This window comes from Narcine bancroftii, chromosome 7 (assembly GCF_036971445.1).
Source record: "Narcine bancroftii isolate sNarBan1 chromosome 7, sNarBan1.hap1, whole genome shotgun sequence".
Taxonomy (NCBI): domain Eukaryota; kingdom Metazoa; phylum Chordata; class Chondrichthyes; order Torpediniformes; family Narcinidae; genus Narcine; species Narcine bancroftii.
The window spans coordinates 86,177,200-86,193,615 of NC_091475.1; the positions used below are offsets into that span (position 1 = coordinate 86,177,200).

General features: G+C 40.3%; 1 protein-coding gene across 2 annotated transcripts in view; it reads left to right on the forward strand.

The window, feature by feature from the left end:
• The window catches only part of dachc (dachshund c), a 575,251-nt gene that overhangs the window by 261,290 nt on the left and 297,545 nt on the right, over positions 1 to 16,416 (forward strand). For both annotated transcript variants that reach the window (XM_069890584.1, XM_069890586.1), the window contains exon 3: positions 15,402 to 15,566. In XM_069890584.1, the coding sequence (XP_069746685.1) occupies positions 15,402 to 15,566 (165 nt within the window). The remainder of the gene's footprint in view (positions 1 to 15,401; positions 15,567 to 16,416) is intronic.

Sequence of the window (16,416 nt, forward strand, 5' to 3'; positions counted from 1 at the left end):
TGTCCGTGAACTACTCTTTCCAGACGATGCCGCTTTAGTTGCCCATTCAGAGCCAGCTCTTCTGCGCTTGACGTCCTGCTTTGGGGAAACTGCCAAAATGTTTGGCCTGGAAGTCAGCCTGAAGAAAACTGAGGTCCTCCATCAGCCAGCTCCCCACCATGACTACCAGCCCCCCCCCCACCACATCTCCATCGGGCACACAAAACTCAAAACGGTCAACCAGTTTACCTATCTCGGCTGCACCATTTCATCAGATGCAAGGATCGACAATGAGATAGACAACAGACTCGCCAAGGCAAATAGCGCCTTTGGAAGACTACACAAAAGAGTCTGGAAAAACAACCAACTGAAAAACCTCACAAAGATAAGCGTATACAGAGCCGTTGTCGTACCCACACTCCTGTTCGGCTCCGAATCATGGGTCCTCTACCGGCACCACCTACGGCTCCTAGAACGCTTCCACCAGCGTTGTCTCCGCTCCATCCTCAACATCCATTGGAGCGCTTTCATCCCTAACGTCGAAGTACTCGAGATGGCAGAGGTCGACAGCATCGAGTCCACGCTGCTGAAGATCCAGCTGCGCTGGATGGGTCTCGTCTCCAGAATGGAGGACCATCGCCTTCCCAAGATCGTGTTATATGGCGAGCTCTCCACTGGCCACCGTGACAGAGGTGCACCAAAGAAAAGGTACAAGGACTGCCTAAAGAAATCTCTTGGTGCCTGCCACATTGACCACCGCCAGTGGGCTGATAACGCCTCAAACCGTGCATCTTGGCGCCTCACAGTTTGGCGGGCAGCAACCTCCTTTGAAGAAGACCGCAGAGCCCACCTCACTGACAAAAGGCAAAGGAGGAAAAACCCAACACCCAACCCCAACCAACCAATTTTCCCCTGCAACTGCTGCAACCGTGTCTGCCTGTCCCGCATCGGACTTGTCAGCCACAAACGAGCCTGCAGCTGACGTGGACTTTTTACCCCCTCCATAAATCTTCGTCCGCGAAGCCAAGGCAAAGAAAAAAAGAAATATGCAAAATAACCAGCACTTGCTCTTTTCACTTCAAACCATACATCTCTGTTGAAATCAGTACCCTTGTTCTTCCTGCCTATCATACTTCACAATGATGTTAGTCCAGCAGCGACTCCAGTGGAGCTCTTGCAAAATTGCTGCAAATTCGCATTCATCTTCAATACTCTGTCAGGGATTTGATGTGGGATGCAGATGTAAAAATCCCTTACAGACCTGGCCATCTTTTGTGATAATCCCCAATTTGGGGGCACACACAGTGAGAAAAAATAGTCGTCTCTCAGCAATTTTCAGTTTGATTGTTCAAGTATCAAGAGGGAGAACTCACAATATTTCTCTGCTAAGATATGATATGAGAGCATATTGTCATATACATTAGTACAATGTACAGACGTACCAAAATTCTTAATTGCTGTAGCAAAGCAGGTACAGAAGGTATACCAACAACAATGAAATGAATTAAATGACCACAATATTGCATGGGATAGAAAAAATAGACCATAAAAGGATGGATAAATAAATATTTACAGTTAAAGTTAGTGCAAAAAAAAAATGTGATGTTTCAATAGTCCTGGAGTGGTTTATATTTGTGGCAGTATGGGAAGTCTCAAGAGTCTGATTGTTGCAGGGGAAATAAAAACTGTTTGATAACCTAGAGGTTCAGGACTTCAGGCTTCTGCACCTTATACTTGAAGTTAGCAGAGAGAGGAGATTGTGCGCAGGTGATGGGAATGTTTAATGATATTGGCTGTCTTCTTGAGACAGTGGTCCCAAATAGACAGTGACAGGGAACTCCACAAGTCAAAATCTACAGTACAACATTCACTCCAATCCATCCATGCTTCATGTAAAACCACATCCCATCCTTTTTCAATGGGAAATTCCCATTCCTTGTTCCCCCCCATGTATTTATTTGGTTTCCCATTGAAATTTTTATGCTTTGTATGAAGTATTTATTCCCTGTAGTGGCAAATTTTACATTCCACACCGTCTGGATAATGAAGATTTTCATGAAATTAATGTCAATTTAATCAGTGCCCACTGGATGTGATGGCACTGATTTAGGTTTCCATTCTTATTTTCTACCTGGATCTCCTGCCCCCTTTTGCGAAGGCATTTACAAAGGTCACTTCCAAAGTTCCCCCATAAATGTCACTGGACTAAAATTTTCACTTGATTTACCTAAAGTACATGAAAATTCCGTTTATTCACTCTGCAGGCTGCTACAGTTCCTGTTCTAAATTATAGAATCTTGGAGCACATAATGTACGATAAAGCTATTTAACACATTATTGCACCAAGTTTTCTTGTGCCAAATCAAAATGCCAACTAATCTGCTGTGCTCTTATTGTCCAACGAGCAGATCAGAGAAAATGCAAACTAAGTGATTTGCAATTCATTCAGAGATTTCAGCAGGTGTTTCTGTTGCAAACCACAGTCATTTGTGGTTACTTATTTAATAATAGTCGGTAGTTGACAGCATGTGATGTTGTTTTAAATTCCTAATTAGAAATTGCCTATGTTACAGACATTTGCACAGTGAGCAGTTGAAAAAAAGTGCCCATGCTCATCCGAATGTCTAACTTTAAAAGGGTGTGAATCATTGATACACTTGCAACTACTTTTTATAGAACTTGTTCAGAAGTTTGTGAGTGTCACCTCTTGGATAGGTGTACACTTCATAAGCATATTCAAATCCCTCTTCAACAATGCAGTTGGGAGTCTGATTTGCATCTTAACTATGCTTGGCCAGAATTTACAGGGATTAGGAAAATCAACAGTAAAGCAGGGGGCTGATGGTGACGCATTAGTTGTATTACCAGATTGGTAATCCAGAACCTTGGAATAACCGTCCTAGTAAATTCAAATCCCACCAGGGTTGTTGTGCAATTTAAATGTAGATAGCTAAGTAACCTGGAATTTAAAATAAAATGCCTATCTGGTCCTTAAGAAACTAAAATAACAAAGTTCACTTACAACCTACAGAGGAAGAAATTTAAGACGATAAGACTGATGCAGAATTAGGCCATTTTCTGTCATTCAAATGATGGCTGATCTAAACCCATTCTCCTGTCTTCTGTCCATAAACGTTTGACACCCTTACTTACTGTACCTCACATACGCAGGTATAGGACTTGCAACCTATGTGACTTATGTCCATCTGTACATATGGCCAATTTTTTTTTAAATGAAGAAAACATATAAAACTTACCCGATTTTGGTGAAAATTGAGCCAATTTATGGTGGCTGTTGTCCAACCTCTCGTGACAGCTGGCCTTGGTGGCTGCCATTTTGAGATATTTCATTGCATTTTAACTCCTTGTGTCCAATTTTTCTGATTCTATTGCTCAATATTCTGATGGTCAGTCAGATTTTCGAGGCCAGTAGAGACCGCAGAATGCTCAGGGTCCGCAGTAACAGAGAGAATGAGAATGATTCGGAAATAGAGAATAGAAAGAAATTGATGGCTTTACTCTTCAGTATCACAGGTAGGGCAGTTCCAACATACATCCATTCTGAGGTACGGCCAATCATCCAGTTAGGAACCCGAATGTATGTAGGGGAGTACCTGTACTCAATGGCAACCTCCATGGGCATTTGTGACAACAAATTCCATAGAATCACCACCCTCTGGCTGAAGAAATTTCTCCTCATCTCTGTTCTAAAAGGACAGTCTTTTGTCCTTACCTTGCACACGTGCAGACTGACTATAATGTGCTTGCCTCTTGGACTCGGACAAGGGGCCTATAAGTCAATCAACTGAAGAAATGTCACATTTAATGTGAGAGGTAGTTGGCTCATCATGACTTTCACATGTTGCATATTATTAGCAGTTATAGTCCAAATAAATGAATGTCTTCAACTCTGTTACTCTGAATGGCTCGCTATTTCTGTTAGAATCTTGAGAATCAACCATTTTACTGTGGCTCTCGGGTCACTTGGTAACATGAAGATAAAGGCAGTTAGGATCTTCAGACTTGTGAACCTGAACACTGTTCATCCTTGAATTACACCAAAATCTGTTTGTATTACTAACTCAGCCCATTTTAGCTCGATGGCCAACTGTGAAAAAAATTAATTATTTGTTTATTAATTTCCTCTTTTTAGAGTGAATGCTGTTTTATCTTCTTGTACAATGGGAGACTGCTGCAAGTTAGATTTCCATTGCATCAGTAATTTGTACTTATGTATATGACAATAACTTTCATGCTCTCAATTAGAGATGGACCTCGCCAGTGATGTCCAAATCCTGAAAAACAAATAACATAAAGAAAGAGCTATAAATATTCTTTACGGAATCTTCCAAATAGGACTGTAGGTCACAAACTTTTGTGGCAGATGACACATTTGTGGAAGGCTTACCCAAGTTTGTGTGTGTGTGTGTGTGTGTGTGTGTGTGCATGCGCACACATTTGCTAGAGTGCATTCACATGTGGGGGACAGTGTGTGCCTACATCAGAGTATCTCTAGCAATGTATGTGCGAGTAAGTGTTTGTATGTATGTTGGTGCATGTATGTAATTGATGGGGGAAGATGAAGAGGTGTAGGGTGGGGGAATTGGTAAGGCTATAGTCAGCAGGATTTATCCCAATGTATTCTTGCCAACAGTTTATATCAAGCAGATTTGTAACCGGGTAATCAGGGATTAATGGTTTGTTGCCTTGTAACAGTGTACACCTGTTTTATCTATGTGAATGCAGGCCAATTGGCAGTGGGCATTAGGGGTCAGTTTTGTTCTGCCTGATTGAATTCCTCATTGTCAGGGCCAAATCATGTGGAATATGCCCACGAGACCGTTTGTATCGAGGAAGGCACAACTAGGCTTATGTTAACTTGTGAATGGGCCAGATTCTTGAAGCATTAGAGTTTGAAATTTACTAAAAAAGGGTCTTTAAATGAAAATGGACACAGGAGACTATGACCATAAAGTATAAAAGTATGTAATTTCTGACACACTCTACTTGGCAAAGGAGCAAACAATTATGACAGGTCAGATGAACTTCTGCACACCCTCTAGTATTTCTCTGAAGAAATAATTGCTGCTTAGTTTGGTGAGGAATGGTATTCTGATCTGAAATATGCAATGCACATTTTCACCTGTTTTCTTTCTCATTAAACGTCACCCCCATAATTACCATGGTTTCCCACTAGCTTGAGAAATTTACGTTGTGTTTGTGTGAAATAAAGAAAGCAGGATACAATTAATCTTTTGTATCTTCCTTGGATGGGGCTTGAGATGAAACACAATGTCCATTTAAAGGATTGAATGTGGGTGTAATTCAAGATGTATATTTTTTTTGTTGTCTTCCCACAGTTGAAAGAAACTTTCAATGAAAACTATATTAACTGGCACAGATCCCCTGGCCATGAGAGCTCATTTATAATCAGGCTCCAACCTGTTTTGCTTTTCTATTTTAGCTTAAAAAGAATTTGTAAGATAATACTTACTGAAACAAAACCTTTGACCTCTTACTGAGATGTTTCCCCAGTAATACGTTGGGTGCGACAGTCATGAGATGCTGTTTTTAATGTGACCTGAATTTGGGCATAAGGTGAATAGCCCAGTTGACTGACTTTTAGTTCTGATAAGTAACATATTACTTTTCTGAAGGAATTGAGAAAGAGTGACACAATGATTAAAATAAACTTCTATGAAACATGTTTGTGGAGTAGAGTGTATTTTATATGTCCAAAGGAAAATATTCATTATGCATGATTTTTAAATAAAGGCATCGTACTCCTTTGATCTCCTTCAAACATTCTTGGAAGGGAGGTTGTACACTGAAATGAGTATCTATGCAGTATACAGAGTGAAATTTAATACCAAATACCTTTATTTATTGCTGCTAATCTGTGTCATAGAGTCAAACAACATGAAACAGACCCTTTGACCCAACCTTACCATGGGGACTCAGTTGGAATTCCAAGCTACAACTATTTGCATGCACTTGATCCTTCTGTATTCTTCCTTTCCATTTATCTGCCTAAATGCCTTATGAATATTGCAATTGTACCCATTTCTATATTTTCCTCTGGCAGGCCCTTTCCAGATTTAGGCAACCCTCTGAATGGAAAAACTTGCCTCTCAGATTCCTTTAATCATTGCCTTTCACAATTTTATAAATCTTTATAAATTTTATAAAATCCCTCAGCCTCTCACGCTCCAGGGAATAAAGACCCAGCCTATCTAATCTCTCCATATAATTCAGGCAACCTCGTGGTCATTCTCGTCAGCATCCCTTCCAACATTGATATCCTTCCTATAGCTGGATGACCAGGACTGCACACAGTACTCCAAGTGTAGTCTCTCCAATGCCTTGTACAGCTGTATCAAGTTATCCCAACCTTTATACTCAATACTCTGACCAATGAAGGTGAGCATATCAAATCTCTCCTTTACTATCTGTCCACTTATGATGTCACTTTCACAGAATTATGCTCTTGTATCCCTACTTTTGTCTATGTACTTGAATTCCATGCTTGTGAGCATGTGTGTATGGGTGAATATAAGTATTCATTTCAAGATTCCTTTTTGCCATGTAATGGTACAGAACAAGTAATATTGCATGAACTTGCCTTCTGCCTACTGTAAAGCAGAAAAAGAGCCACTATTAGAGTCGTCTAGCACCCCTTATAGTACAAGTGCACATGAACACCAATGCACTTGTGCATATTTTACATATATATATATATATATATGTGTATACAGTGTATTTGAGTAATGGTGAGAAATATCAATGATCAGGTTTGTTGGCAGATAATGAGTGATTGAAGAGTTGAAGGAAAAATGTTTAAGAATCTGAGGTGAAAATCAACTGTAAAAATATATAATAATATCTGCTGATTTCCCAAGATATTCAAAAGGGTGCAGAAGAGTAGCCCTTTGCTTTTAATCAACAATTGAGTTAAAGTGAATTGTTACTGATGACTCAATTGAACTTTTAATCTAGTGGCCTGGGCCTGGTGCAAAAAATAACAATCTTTCAACATCAGTAAGACAAAGGAGCTATCTTCAGAAGAGGGTAGGCAAATAAAACCCATTCCTCTCACCACATCAATGGCGCTGAATTGGACATAGTAAAAAAGAGCTTCAAGTTTTTGGAGTAAACATTTCCAGTGAGCTGCCTGGATGGCCAGTCATGTTGATATGCTGGTCAAGAAAGCATGCCAATGCCTCATTTTCCTTCAAAAGTTTGGGATATCCTATGTGTCCCTTAACAACTTCCATGGGTGTTCTATCAAAAGTATGCTTGCCGGATGCATCATACTGTGGTACGACAGCTGTACAGCCCAAGATCAGAAGAAGCTTCAGAAGGTGATGAAAGCAACTCAGAACATCACACAAACATCCCTCTCCATTGAGATTTCCAGCTGCTTAGGAAAGGCAGTCAATATACTGAAAGGCCCATCCCATTATCGACCCCCTTTCTTCTCCCTTCTCCTGTTGAGGAGAGAGTTGAAGCCTGTGTAAAATGTGTACCAAAAGGTATGAACATGGTTTGTTCCCCAAAGTCAACAGACTGCCATGGAATGAATCTTCACACTGTAATTCCATATCTGTTATACTCCGTAATTGCGCTCTTGGTCTTCTACTTTGCACATCTGTATGTATGTTAGGGTTGATTTGCTAGACTGCTTGCAGAAGATATGTGACAAAAAATTTGAACTTGAACCTGAAAGCGTGATGGATAGATCTGTATCCCTTACATTAAGACAAATTAGTGTCTCTATTTTACATGTTAAGTTAAAATGGAAGTTAACATTTTTAGCATTCAGTCTTTGCTTTACTGCTAGTTTAAGGATTACTGCCTCATTTTCTCATGATTCAGATTAATTGCCCACAATATGAATCAGTAAGCTCCTAAGTATCAAAGTCAGGAGGCTTCCAATAATATCTTGATGATGTAACATTTCCTTTTGATATCTGATCCACCTCCACCACCTTACCTTCCTATCTGTTGTGTTGAGAAGATAATCAGATTCAGTGGGATCACAGAGAAATGAGTCTGGACACAAGTGTTACAATTACATGTAACTTTTATTAACACACAGGAAACAAACAGGGGAGAATGTTAAACGGTACACAATTACTAATTCATGTAAGCGATGATACAGACATTCACCTCGGACATCAGTTAGACTTTGACAATGGTAAACTTATATTCAACTACTCTCACACATTATAAACAGGTCTCTTATGGACACACCCGGTTCCCTGATCAACGGGGATGCAGTTCCACTGCAAGTATTGATCTATCGCAACACTATGTCTCAACTTCAGTGTAGTGCACATTTTACTCACAAACCTTCCAATGATGTCCGCAGTATGATCACCCTAAGTGATTTAAATGAGCCAATGGTGAGGTGTGCACTAATTAGTGCCCGGAGTCCAACCTTGACTGACAAGTGATGTGACTTCCGAATAAGTTTCAGACAGGTAGGACACACGACCACCAGTAATACACACATTCCAGACAGGCAAGGAAGCCACAGTTCTTCCACACAGAACACTATCCTAACCCCAATCTATTAGAGAATAGTACTTGGTCTTAAAGTACCGTATTATTGATTTTAGGTGGGGGAGGCCAAGTGATCTGTCTGCAATGATGGGATAGAGCTGGCAAGGGTTAGAACCTTAAAGAAGACAAAAAAAGTGACTTTGATTGATGGTCAGGATTCAGTCAATCAGTTCTAGCAGAATCTACTTACCAGCTGGATGTGGGATGGACAGATTAGGCAATCATTAGCTGAAATGTAAATCTGTGTTGGTTGTTGGCACGAAGCCATTTGATATTAATCATTCAGAATTAGGTCAATCAGAATTAGAAATTCTTTAAAGAATGGACGCCATGATCGAGTAAACCAACTCTATTCGGTGGCATAATGTTTGCTGCATAAAATTTAATTTCGTGATTGGTGCATCTTGTAGTTGAAGCAAGAAAGAATTTTGGTGCATCTGTGCATTGTACTTAGGCATGTGATAATAAACTCTCATAATCTCGCTCCACCATTACCACTATGCTTTGAAAATTGGTATATTATTACTGGAGAGTAGGTTCCATCCTGAGGCATGTTTGGGATATTTCTCTTGGATAGCGAAATAGGATAAAAAGAATTCTCTCATCAAAACTAATATTAAGCCATGTAGAGCATCCAGTCAGAAACATGTTTCACTTTTAATTGTGGTAATTTGAATCAACAAGGAATAGAACTTCTGAGACCTAATGTGTGCAAATTAAATTAGTGCAGATTGTTATAGCAGGTGGCATGTTTGAGGTGTGCTGAAGGGTTCGTTTCTCTGCTGTACTCTAATGCTGTATTCTTTTGCATTAGAATCTTGGGCATCTGCAAAAGCATTTTACATTTAAGAATATCTTAAGTTGAACAAGAGCATCTGCTGATGCTGGGGTCAAGTGCATTGCAGAAAAGTGCTGGAGAACCCCTTTGAATATCACTGTCTCATGAATTTATTTAGCTCCTTAATGCAATAAATAAAACAGCCCAAGGCATGATCAATGGACAGAATTTGGCAGCTAGCAAAATAAATTTGAAAAAAAAAAATTGATTAAAGCAGTAAGTTTAGACTTAGATGAGGAAAGACAGCCAAAGAGACGTGCAGCTTCATGGAAGGAATTGCAAAACTTATCACTTGTGTAACTGAAGGCATGGTTTTCAATAACAAAGTAACAAAGTGAATTAGGGCTGAACAAGTATTAGATCAGCACAGAGATTTTGCTGGGTGATTAGGTCACATTCTGAGTGAAGTTATATGACCCAAAGCTAATCAAGTAACATTAGATGGCAGAACCAATGGTCAGCTGCCTCTGAGCTGCTGTGTCTCAGTGAGATGGCTCCATCAGGCAGTTCAGAATCAGGATTTAACCATATAACCATATAACCATTTAGGGAGCGGAAACAGGCCATCTTGGCCTTTCGAGTCCGCAACGGTTCACTGATTTTGTGCGCCCTCTTCAGGCATTGGTCCCAGTAGTTATTGACATTGAACAAGTCATTCCATTTGATGGTTTGCAGCAGCATCATGGTGCAAACATATATATTTATAACCATTTTACAAAATTATTGTATTCAAAAAATATAGTAACAATAATAGAGCATGAAAAGTAAGGCAGTGTCTTTGGTTCATTGATCATTCAGGAATCTGATGGCAGCGGGGAAGAAGCTGCCCTTGTGCCACTGAGTGCTTGTCTTTAGGCTCTTGTACCTTTTCTCAATGGTAGCAGGGTGAAGAGGGCATGGCCTGGGTGGTGTGGGTCTTTGAGGATATTTTTTAAACACCGCCTCATGTAGATGTCCTTGATGGAGTGAAGTCTGGTGCTTGTAATGCCGCAGGCTGAGTTTACAACCCTCTGGAGTTTATTCTTATTCTGAGTTGGCACCTCCAGTACCAGGCAGTAATGCAACCAGCCAGAATGCTCTCCATGCTACACCTATAGAAGTTTACGAGAGTCTTTGGTCTCATACCAAATCTCTTCAGACACCTCACAAAATATAGCCACCTGTGAGCCGCCTTTGTGATTGACCCTAATTAGAAACAGTAAGAAAGAAAATGTATCCTTTAAATTAAAGTAATTTCACTTAGGTGTTATGTTGGGAAGCACATCTGGTGGCCTTCTTGATTTCTCCTCTCATGTGGAGTTGGGGTGGTAAAGGGAATGGGGGTAGAGTGGGAAAGTGGTTCCATAGAAGAGTAGGGAGTTGTGTGGAAAAGTAGCTGGAGGTTGGAAGGGAATAGGTGGGTGTGATGACATTTTTTTGGAAGCAAAGATACTAAGTGACCAAAACATAAACAGAAGATTTGGCAGATCAGGTTGCATTTTCAGGAGGAGGAGGTTAGAAATACTTTGTCAGAACTTGAAAGTAGACAAAGTAACTTTTAAAGTTGCAGGGAGGGGAGGTGAGGGGAAACACTTTTGACAGGGTAAAACTGGAATTAATGTAGTTGTAAACAATTTTTTCAGGCAGTGAGAGAATCGGAGTAAAACACAAAAGTGCGCAGTCACCATGATTGAAGTAAAAACTCAATTCTCAGTGTACTTTCTATAGCAAAGATTAAAATACATAACCAACGTTTGGGGCTTGAGGCCTTCATTAATGAATGAGCAAAATATAAGCAGACGATCAAATAACATGGTGAGGGAAGGGTGAGCTATTGTGATGAATACTCCTCTCTTGAGAGACTGAGAACTTCGACAACACAGATAAAAAGTTTTAAGGCTTGCGAAATCCAGAATTCTTGCCCAGAGTCAAGTTGAACATATCCTCCACTCCCAGACAAAAAGAAAAAAAAGGAAAAATAACCATTAGCTAAGTCAATATCACAAATGGGTGACTGATACTGATGGAAATCAAGTTCTGTAATTCAATATGAGATCTATAAGGCAGCAATGAGTTAAGACAGGTGAGTTGCTATTCCTCAAATGAGCATTAAGCTTCATTTTAAGAGGCCATCCAGAGAGGGAGCAGGATGAAGAATTGAAAAACACAATTCTGGAGAAACCCTTACTTACACCTCCTCCATTTCCCACTCATCTGCATTGACCCCTTCTGCCCCCAGACATAACAAACAGAGGATTCTCCTTGTCGCTACCTACCACCCCATGAGCTTTTGCATCCAACATATTATCCTCTGTAATTTCTGCCACCTGTAATATAATCCCATCTTCCCCTCTCCCTCCTTCTCAGCCTTCTGGAAGGACCACTCTCTCCGCGACTCCCTCCTCCACTCCTTCCTCCCCACCAATTGCCCCGCCCCTCGTCTGTTTCTGCAGGAATTGCCACACTTGTGCCCACACCTCCTCCCTCACCACCACTTGAGGCCCCAAACTGTCCTTTCAAGTGAAGCAACACTTTACTTGTGAATCCGTAGACATCATCTACTGCATCCAGTGCTCCTATTGTAGCCTTCTGTACATCAGAGACACGTAGTGCAGACTGGGCGATCGCTTTGCTGAGCACCTTTATTCTGTTTGTACCAGTGACAGGAATCTTCAGTGGCCAACCATTTTAATTCTGTGCCTCATTCCCATGTTCACGTGTCTGTCCATGGACTCTTATACTATCTCACCAAGACCACCTGTAAATTGGAGGAACCATGGTTGATTTTCTGGCTGGGCATTCTTCAACAAGATGGCATTCATATCAACTCCTCCAGTTTCTGATGGAATACTTTCCCTTCGTATTTTTTTCCTGTAGCTCTCCACTCCCTTCCCTCTCCATTCACAGAACCATCCCTCCCTCCCTTATCTACTTAAATCCGCCTGATTTTGGGGCCATGCTCCTCCCTGACCCCTTCCCACCTACCATTTTGCATTTGTTTCCCAAAGTAGAGGAGATAACATTATGAGATAGCCAGCATCTGCAGTTTTTCTTAAATATTAAACGATCAAGATAGTTACTTGAATTAAGAGTCAAACTATTGATGACTGACACAACAGGCTGAAGAAACTGAGTGTGCTCCTGTTCTTAGATTCTATATGCATATATTCTTTGTTCATTTTTAATTTTTTTTTAGACATACAGCACAGTAACAGGCCTTTTCTGCCTATGAGTCAGTGTCACCCAATTAGCCTACACCCCTGGTACGTTTCAAACACTGGGAGGAAACTCGAGCCCACGGGGAGAATGTACAAACTCGTTACAGGCAGCGCGGGATTCAAAACCCGGTCCTGATCGCTGGCACCGTAAAGGCATTGCGCTAACCTCTACGTTAACAGTGCCACCCCAAATTCATGATACAACTGCTTTGTTTATTGTGATACCAACTCCCCTTAGCTCCTGCCAATGCTCCAAACCTTGCACCCCTAAGGACACTGAGGTACTGTAATTTTGTAAAGCTGTCAGTGAATTCTTTGATTGCTTTGCACCAAACACTTAATGCTTCAGAAATGCAGCATACTAATGTAATTCCTTGATTGAAAAACAGGAATTGACATTCATCACAAGAAACAAAATCAATGCCATGTGTAGTGTCAGTTTCAGTAAATGGTGCCAGTGGAAGGCTCAATTTGTTTATGACCTCTGTGTGCTGCTGGTTTCCACATTTATTTATTAGAATGCAAACAAGGTTTTACATAATGAAGCCCTTCATTTCAGCTGGAAAGTCCGCATCATGCCATCTGCCTGTCTGATGTTTAGGAATCAGGGCTGCATATCAATGCCACATGTTTGTCTGTCCCTATTTTCCTTCAAATCCTTTTCCCCATTACATCCCAAAACAAACAGATTCACGTTGCTTAGACCTCGCGCTGAATCACGTTGCTGCAATGTATGCAAAGTTGAAAGATGAGATATGTATAAAACTGCAATACAAATGGGAATGTTGGTCCTCATTGCTTTTGGGATGGAATGTAAGAGTAGGGAGGTTATGCTGCAATGTACAAGGTTCTGGTGAGTACTGCATGAAGTTCTGGTCTCCTTAGTTGCGGAAGGATGTACTGGCTTTGGAGGAGGTGCAGTGGAGGTTCGAGGGATGAAGGGGTTAGTCTATGATGAGAAATTGAGTTCACTGGCACTGTACTCGCTGGAATTTAGAAGAATGAGAGGGGATCCTATAGAAACATATAAAGTTATGAAAGGCATAGATAAGATAGATAAGTTGTTTCCATTGGTAAGCGAGACCAGAACTAGGTGGTATAGCCTCAAGATTCTGGATAGTAGATTTAGGATGGAGATGAGGGGAAACTGCTTTTCCCAGAGGGTGGTGAATCTGTGGAATTCCCTGCTATTGAAGTAGGGAAGACACCTCAGTTTGGATTCTAGATTGATAGTAAGGGAATTAAGAGACATGGAGTAGGTGGAGATGAGCCTATCATCAGATCAGCCATGATCTCATTGAATGGCCAGGTGGCCTACTCCTGCTTCCTATTTCTTATGTTTTACCCATTTAAAAAAAACAGGAGCCTGAATAATAGATATTAAATTGTTTCCTAGAAGATACTTCTAAATCTCAGCTAATAAGAAGTCTTCTTTCTCTGTTTCTGTTGGTTGCAATTGTTTAAATGCTTTCATAGGACTAGCAATACCCATCCTGTTTATCCTTGAATCTGAAGTCAAATTCAGGCCAGACTGGGTGAGGGTTCCTTCCCTGGAGGAAATTTAAGGAACCAGTGGACTTTTACAGCAACTCAGCTGTTACTACAGCCAACTTTGTAACTCAGATTTAAAGATCTTAATCTCCAGATGCTGAGGTGGGATTCAAACTCAGGTCTTCGGATCAAAAGTTTAGACCGCTGAATTCTGATCAGTAACTTAACCACTGTTCAACTGTACTTTTCTCCTTGTTGCAAACCACAGCCTGATCTGCATGAAAGGCTCAAAATCTTTAAAGGCAGAGAAGCTAAGAATAATCTTTAATATTGTTCTTTTACTTCCCCAGCCTCCTCCCACTGCCTCTCCATAAGCTGGTGCAATTCTGCCTCAATGATATCTGTTCAGGAGAAAGTAGTTCACCCCATACAGATGACACTTTCCAGGTTCTAATATATCCTAATTTCAAAACGTGTCATCTTCAAGAAACATGGGGACAATATTCCAAGTTACTATCTTATTAATCCAATAAACCAAACTTTGTGGATGCAGCTTTATGTAGCTTTAATTCATTGATAACATGGATAAACATTTTGCATAACTTCACATTAAGATTTCATAACAATGAATAAACAAAGCATTTGCTGTATTTAAAGACATAATGATATTCAACTTGAAAAAGGAAATAAGACAAAATAAGATGAATTCAAAGAAAAGTATCTCGAGCTCACGTCTCTTTCATGGTTCGTCAAAGCATGAGATGCAAGCTCTTAGTCCGCTTGGATTTTATGACATATTAGATTATAGTCACTATAGTAACACTGCAAACAATAGTTTTTCTTAAAGGGATAGGCACAAAATTAACTAAGAATCAAAAACACAAGGTTTTAACTTTTTCACCCCATATCTGATATTTTGATTGCTCAATTTATAGTACCATTATGTTATTATGGATAAGATTCATTAAAATTGCCAATAGGATGATGGATAAAGTATGGTGAAACTGATTTCATTTAATGTTGAAGTCCATATTCAAATGGTCCATAACTTTCAAAAGGCATATGAAGAGGTACATGGATGGGAAAAGTTGAGAGGGAAATGCAGGAAAATGGTTAACACAGACATAATAGGCTGAAAGGCCGGTCCCTACGCTGTGTAACCTTAATGACATATTGGCAGAGAAGGCAGATATTTAAAGTGAAAAGTTTTTGCCATGTGTTCAGTTCCAGAGGGCCTTGGGCTTAAAATTCACCAACCGACTGATGGTGGAAATGTTTGCCTTTCTGACTTTATCTCCTCTCTTCTCTCTCTCTCTTTCCCTCTCTCACAGGGCTCACAGCGGCGGCGGCTGCGGCTGCGGCAGCAGCAACCAATGCAGCCATCGCAGAGGCTATGAAGGCAAAGAAAATAAAACTAGAAGCCATGAATAGCTTCCACGGGAGCAACCACCAGCATGGAACTGAGTCTGAAAATGGTGATGTGAACTCCAGTATTGGTGAGTTCCCCCTCACAAAAATTATCAGCTCTGATTTCAATCCTATTGACATATTAGTTAACATGAGGTTTTCTCAACTATACTAGATTATAAGTTGTACATTGGGCAAAAGGGCTCAGTGTTTCCTGAATGAAGAACACCACGTGAGCATATTGTCTTGACTTCTTAACGTAGCTCAAGCTGTACCCAAAAACTGTGAGACTACAAATTTCCTGTATTTATATTTACATCGGACTAGATGGAAAGTGGTACTAAAAACACAGCAGGAACCAAAGTTGCTATTTTTGATCATGTTTAGTAATTATTTTCAAGAATCTGAGCTGAGGGACATCTGAGATCGTCAGATCTCAGCTGGGTAAATGAACAGTAACTTTCAGTGTGCTCTGAACGTGTCTGCAATTCCCCAGTCCTCCACAGGGTCTGCTGTATTACACCCTACTCCAAAGCCTTGAAAATGTCAGAGCTTTGAATGCTTTGAATTGTGTCCTATGCTTGAATTATTATTTAAGAATTTTGTGGCTCTGAGAAAATGAAACATGTGGAACTCTTTAGTAAATTATTTCAAAATTTTGTGCTTTTCAGCTAATATGTTTTGGTTTTGTTCAAACTTACTGTTAAATTGTCTTCATTTGCCCTGTGGAGTATCTTTAAATTTAGTTTAAAAATTCTGTTTTCTTCTTCTAAATGCATTCTTCATTTATCCGTGTCCTTAGCTGATGATAATACTGCAGTGGGCACCAGAGATCCAATGAGACTGATGCCCAACAGCATCCAACTCTGGATTTCCACGCCATGAAGACTGTCAGGTCTTTGCATGGAGTGTTTCTTGAGGTCAGCGGCAAGTCCAGTC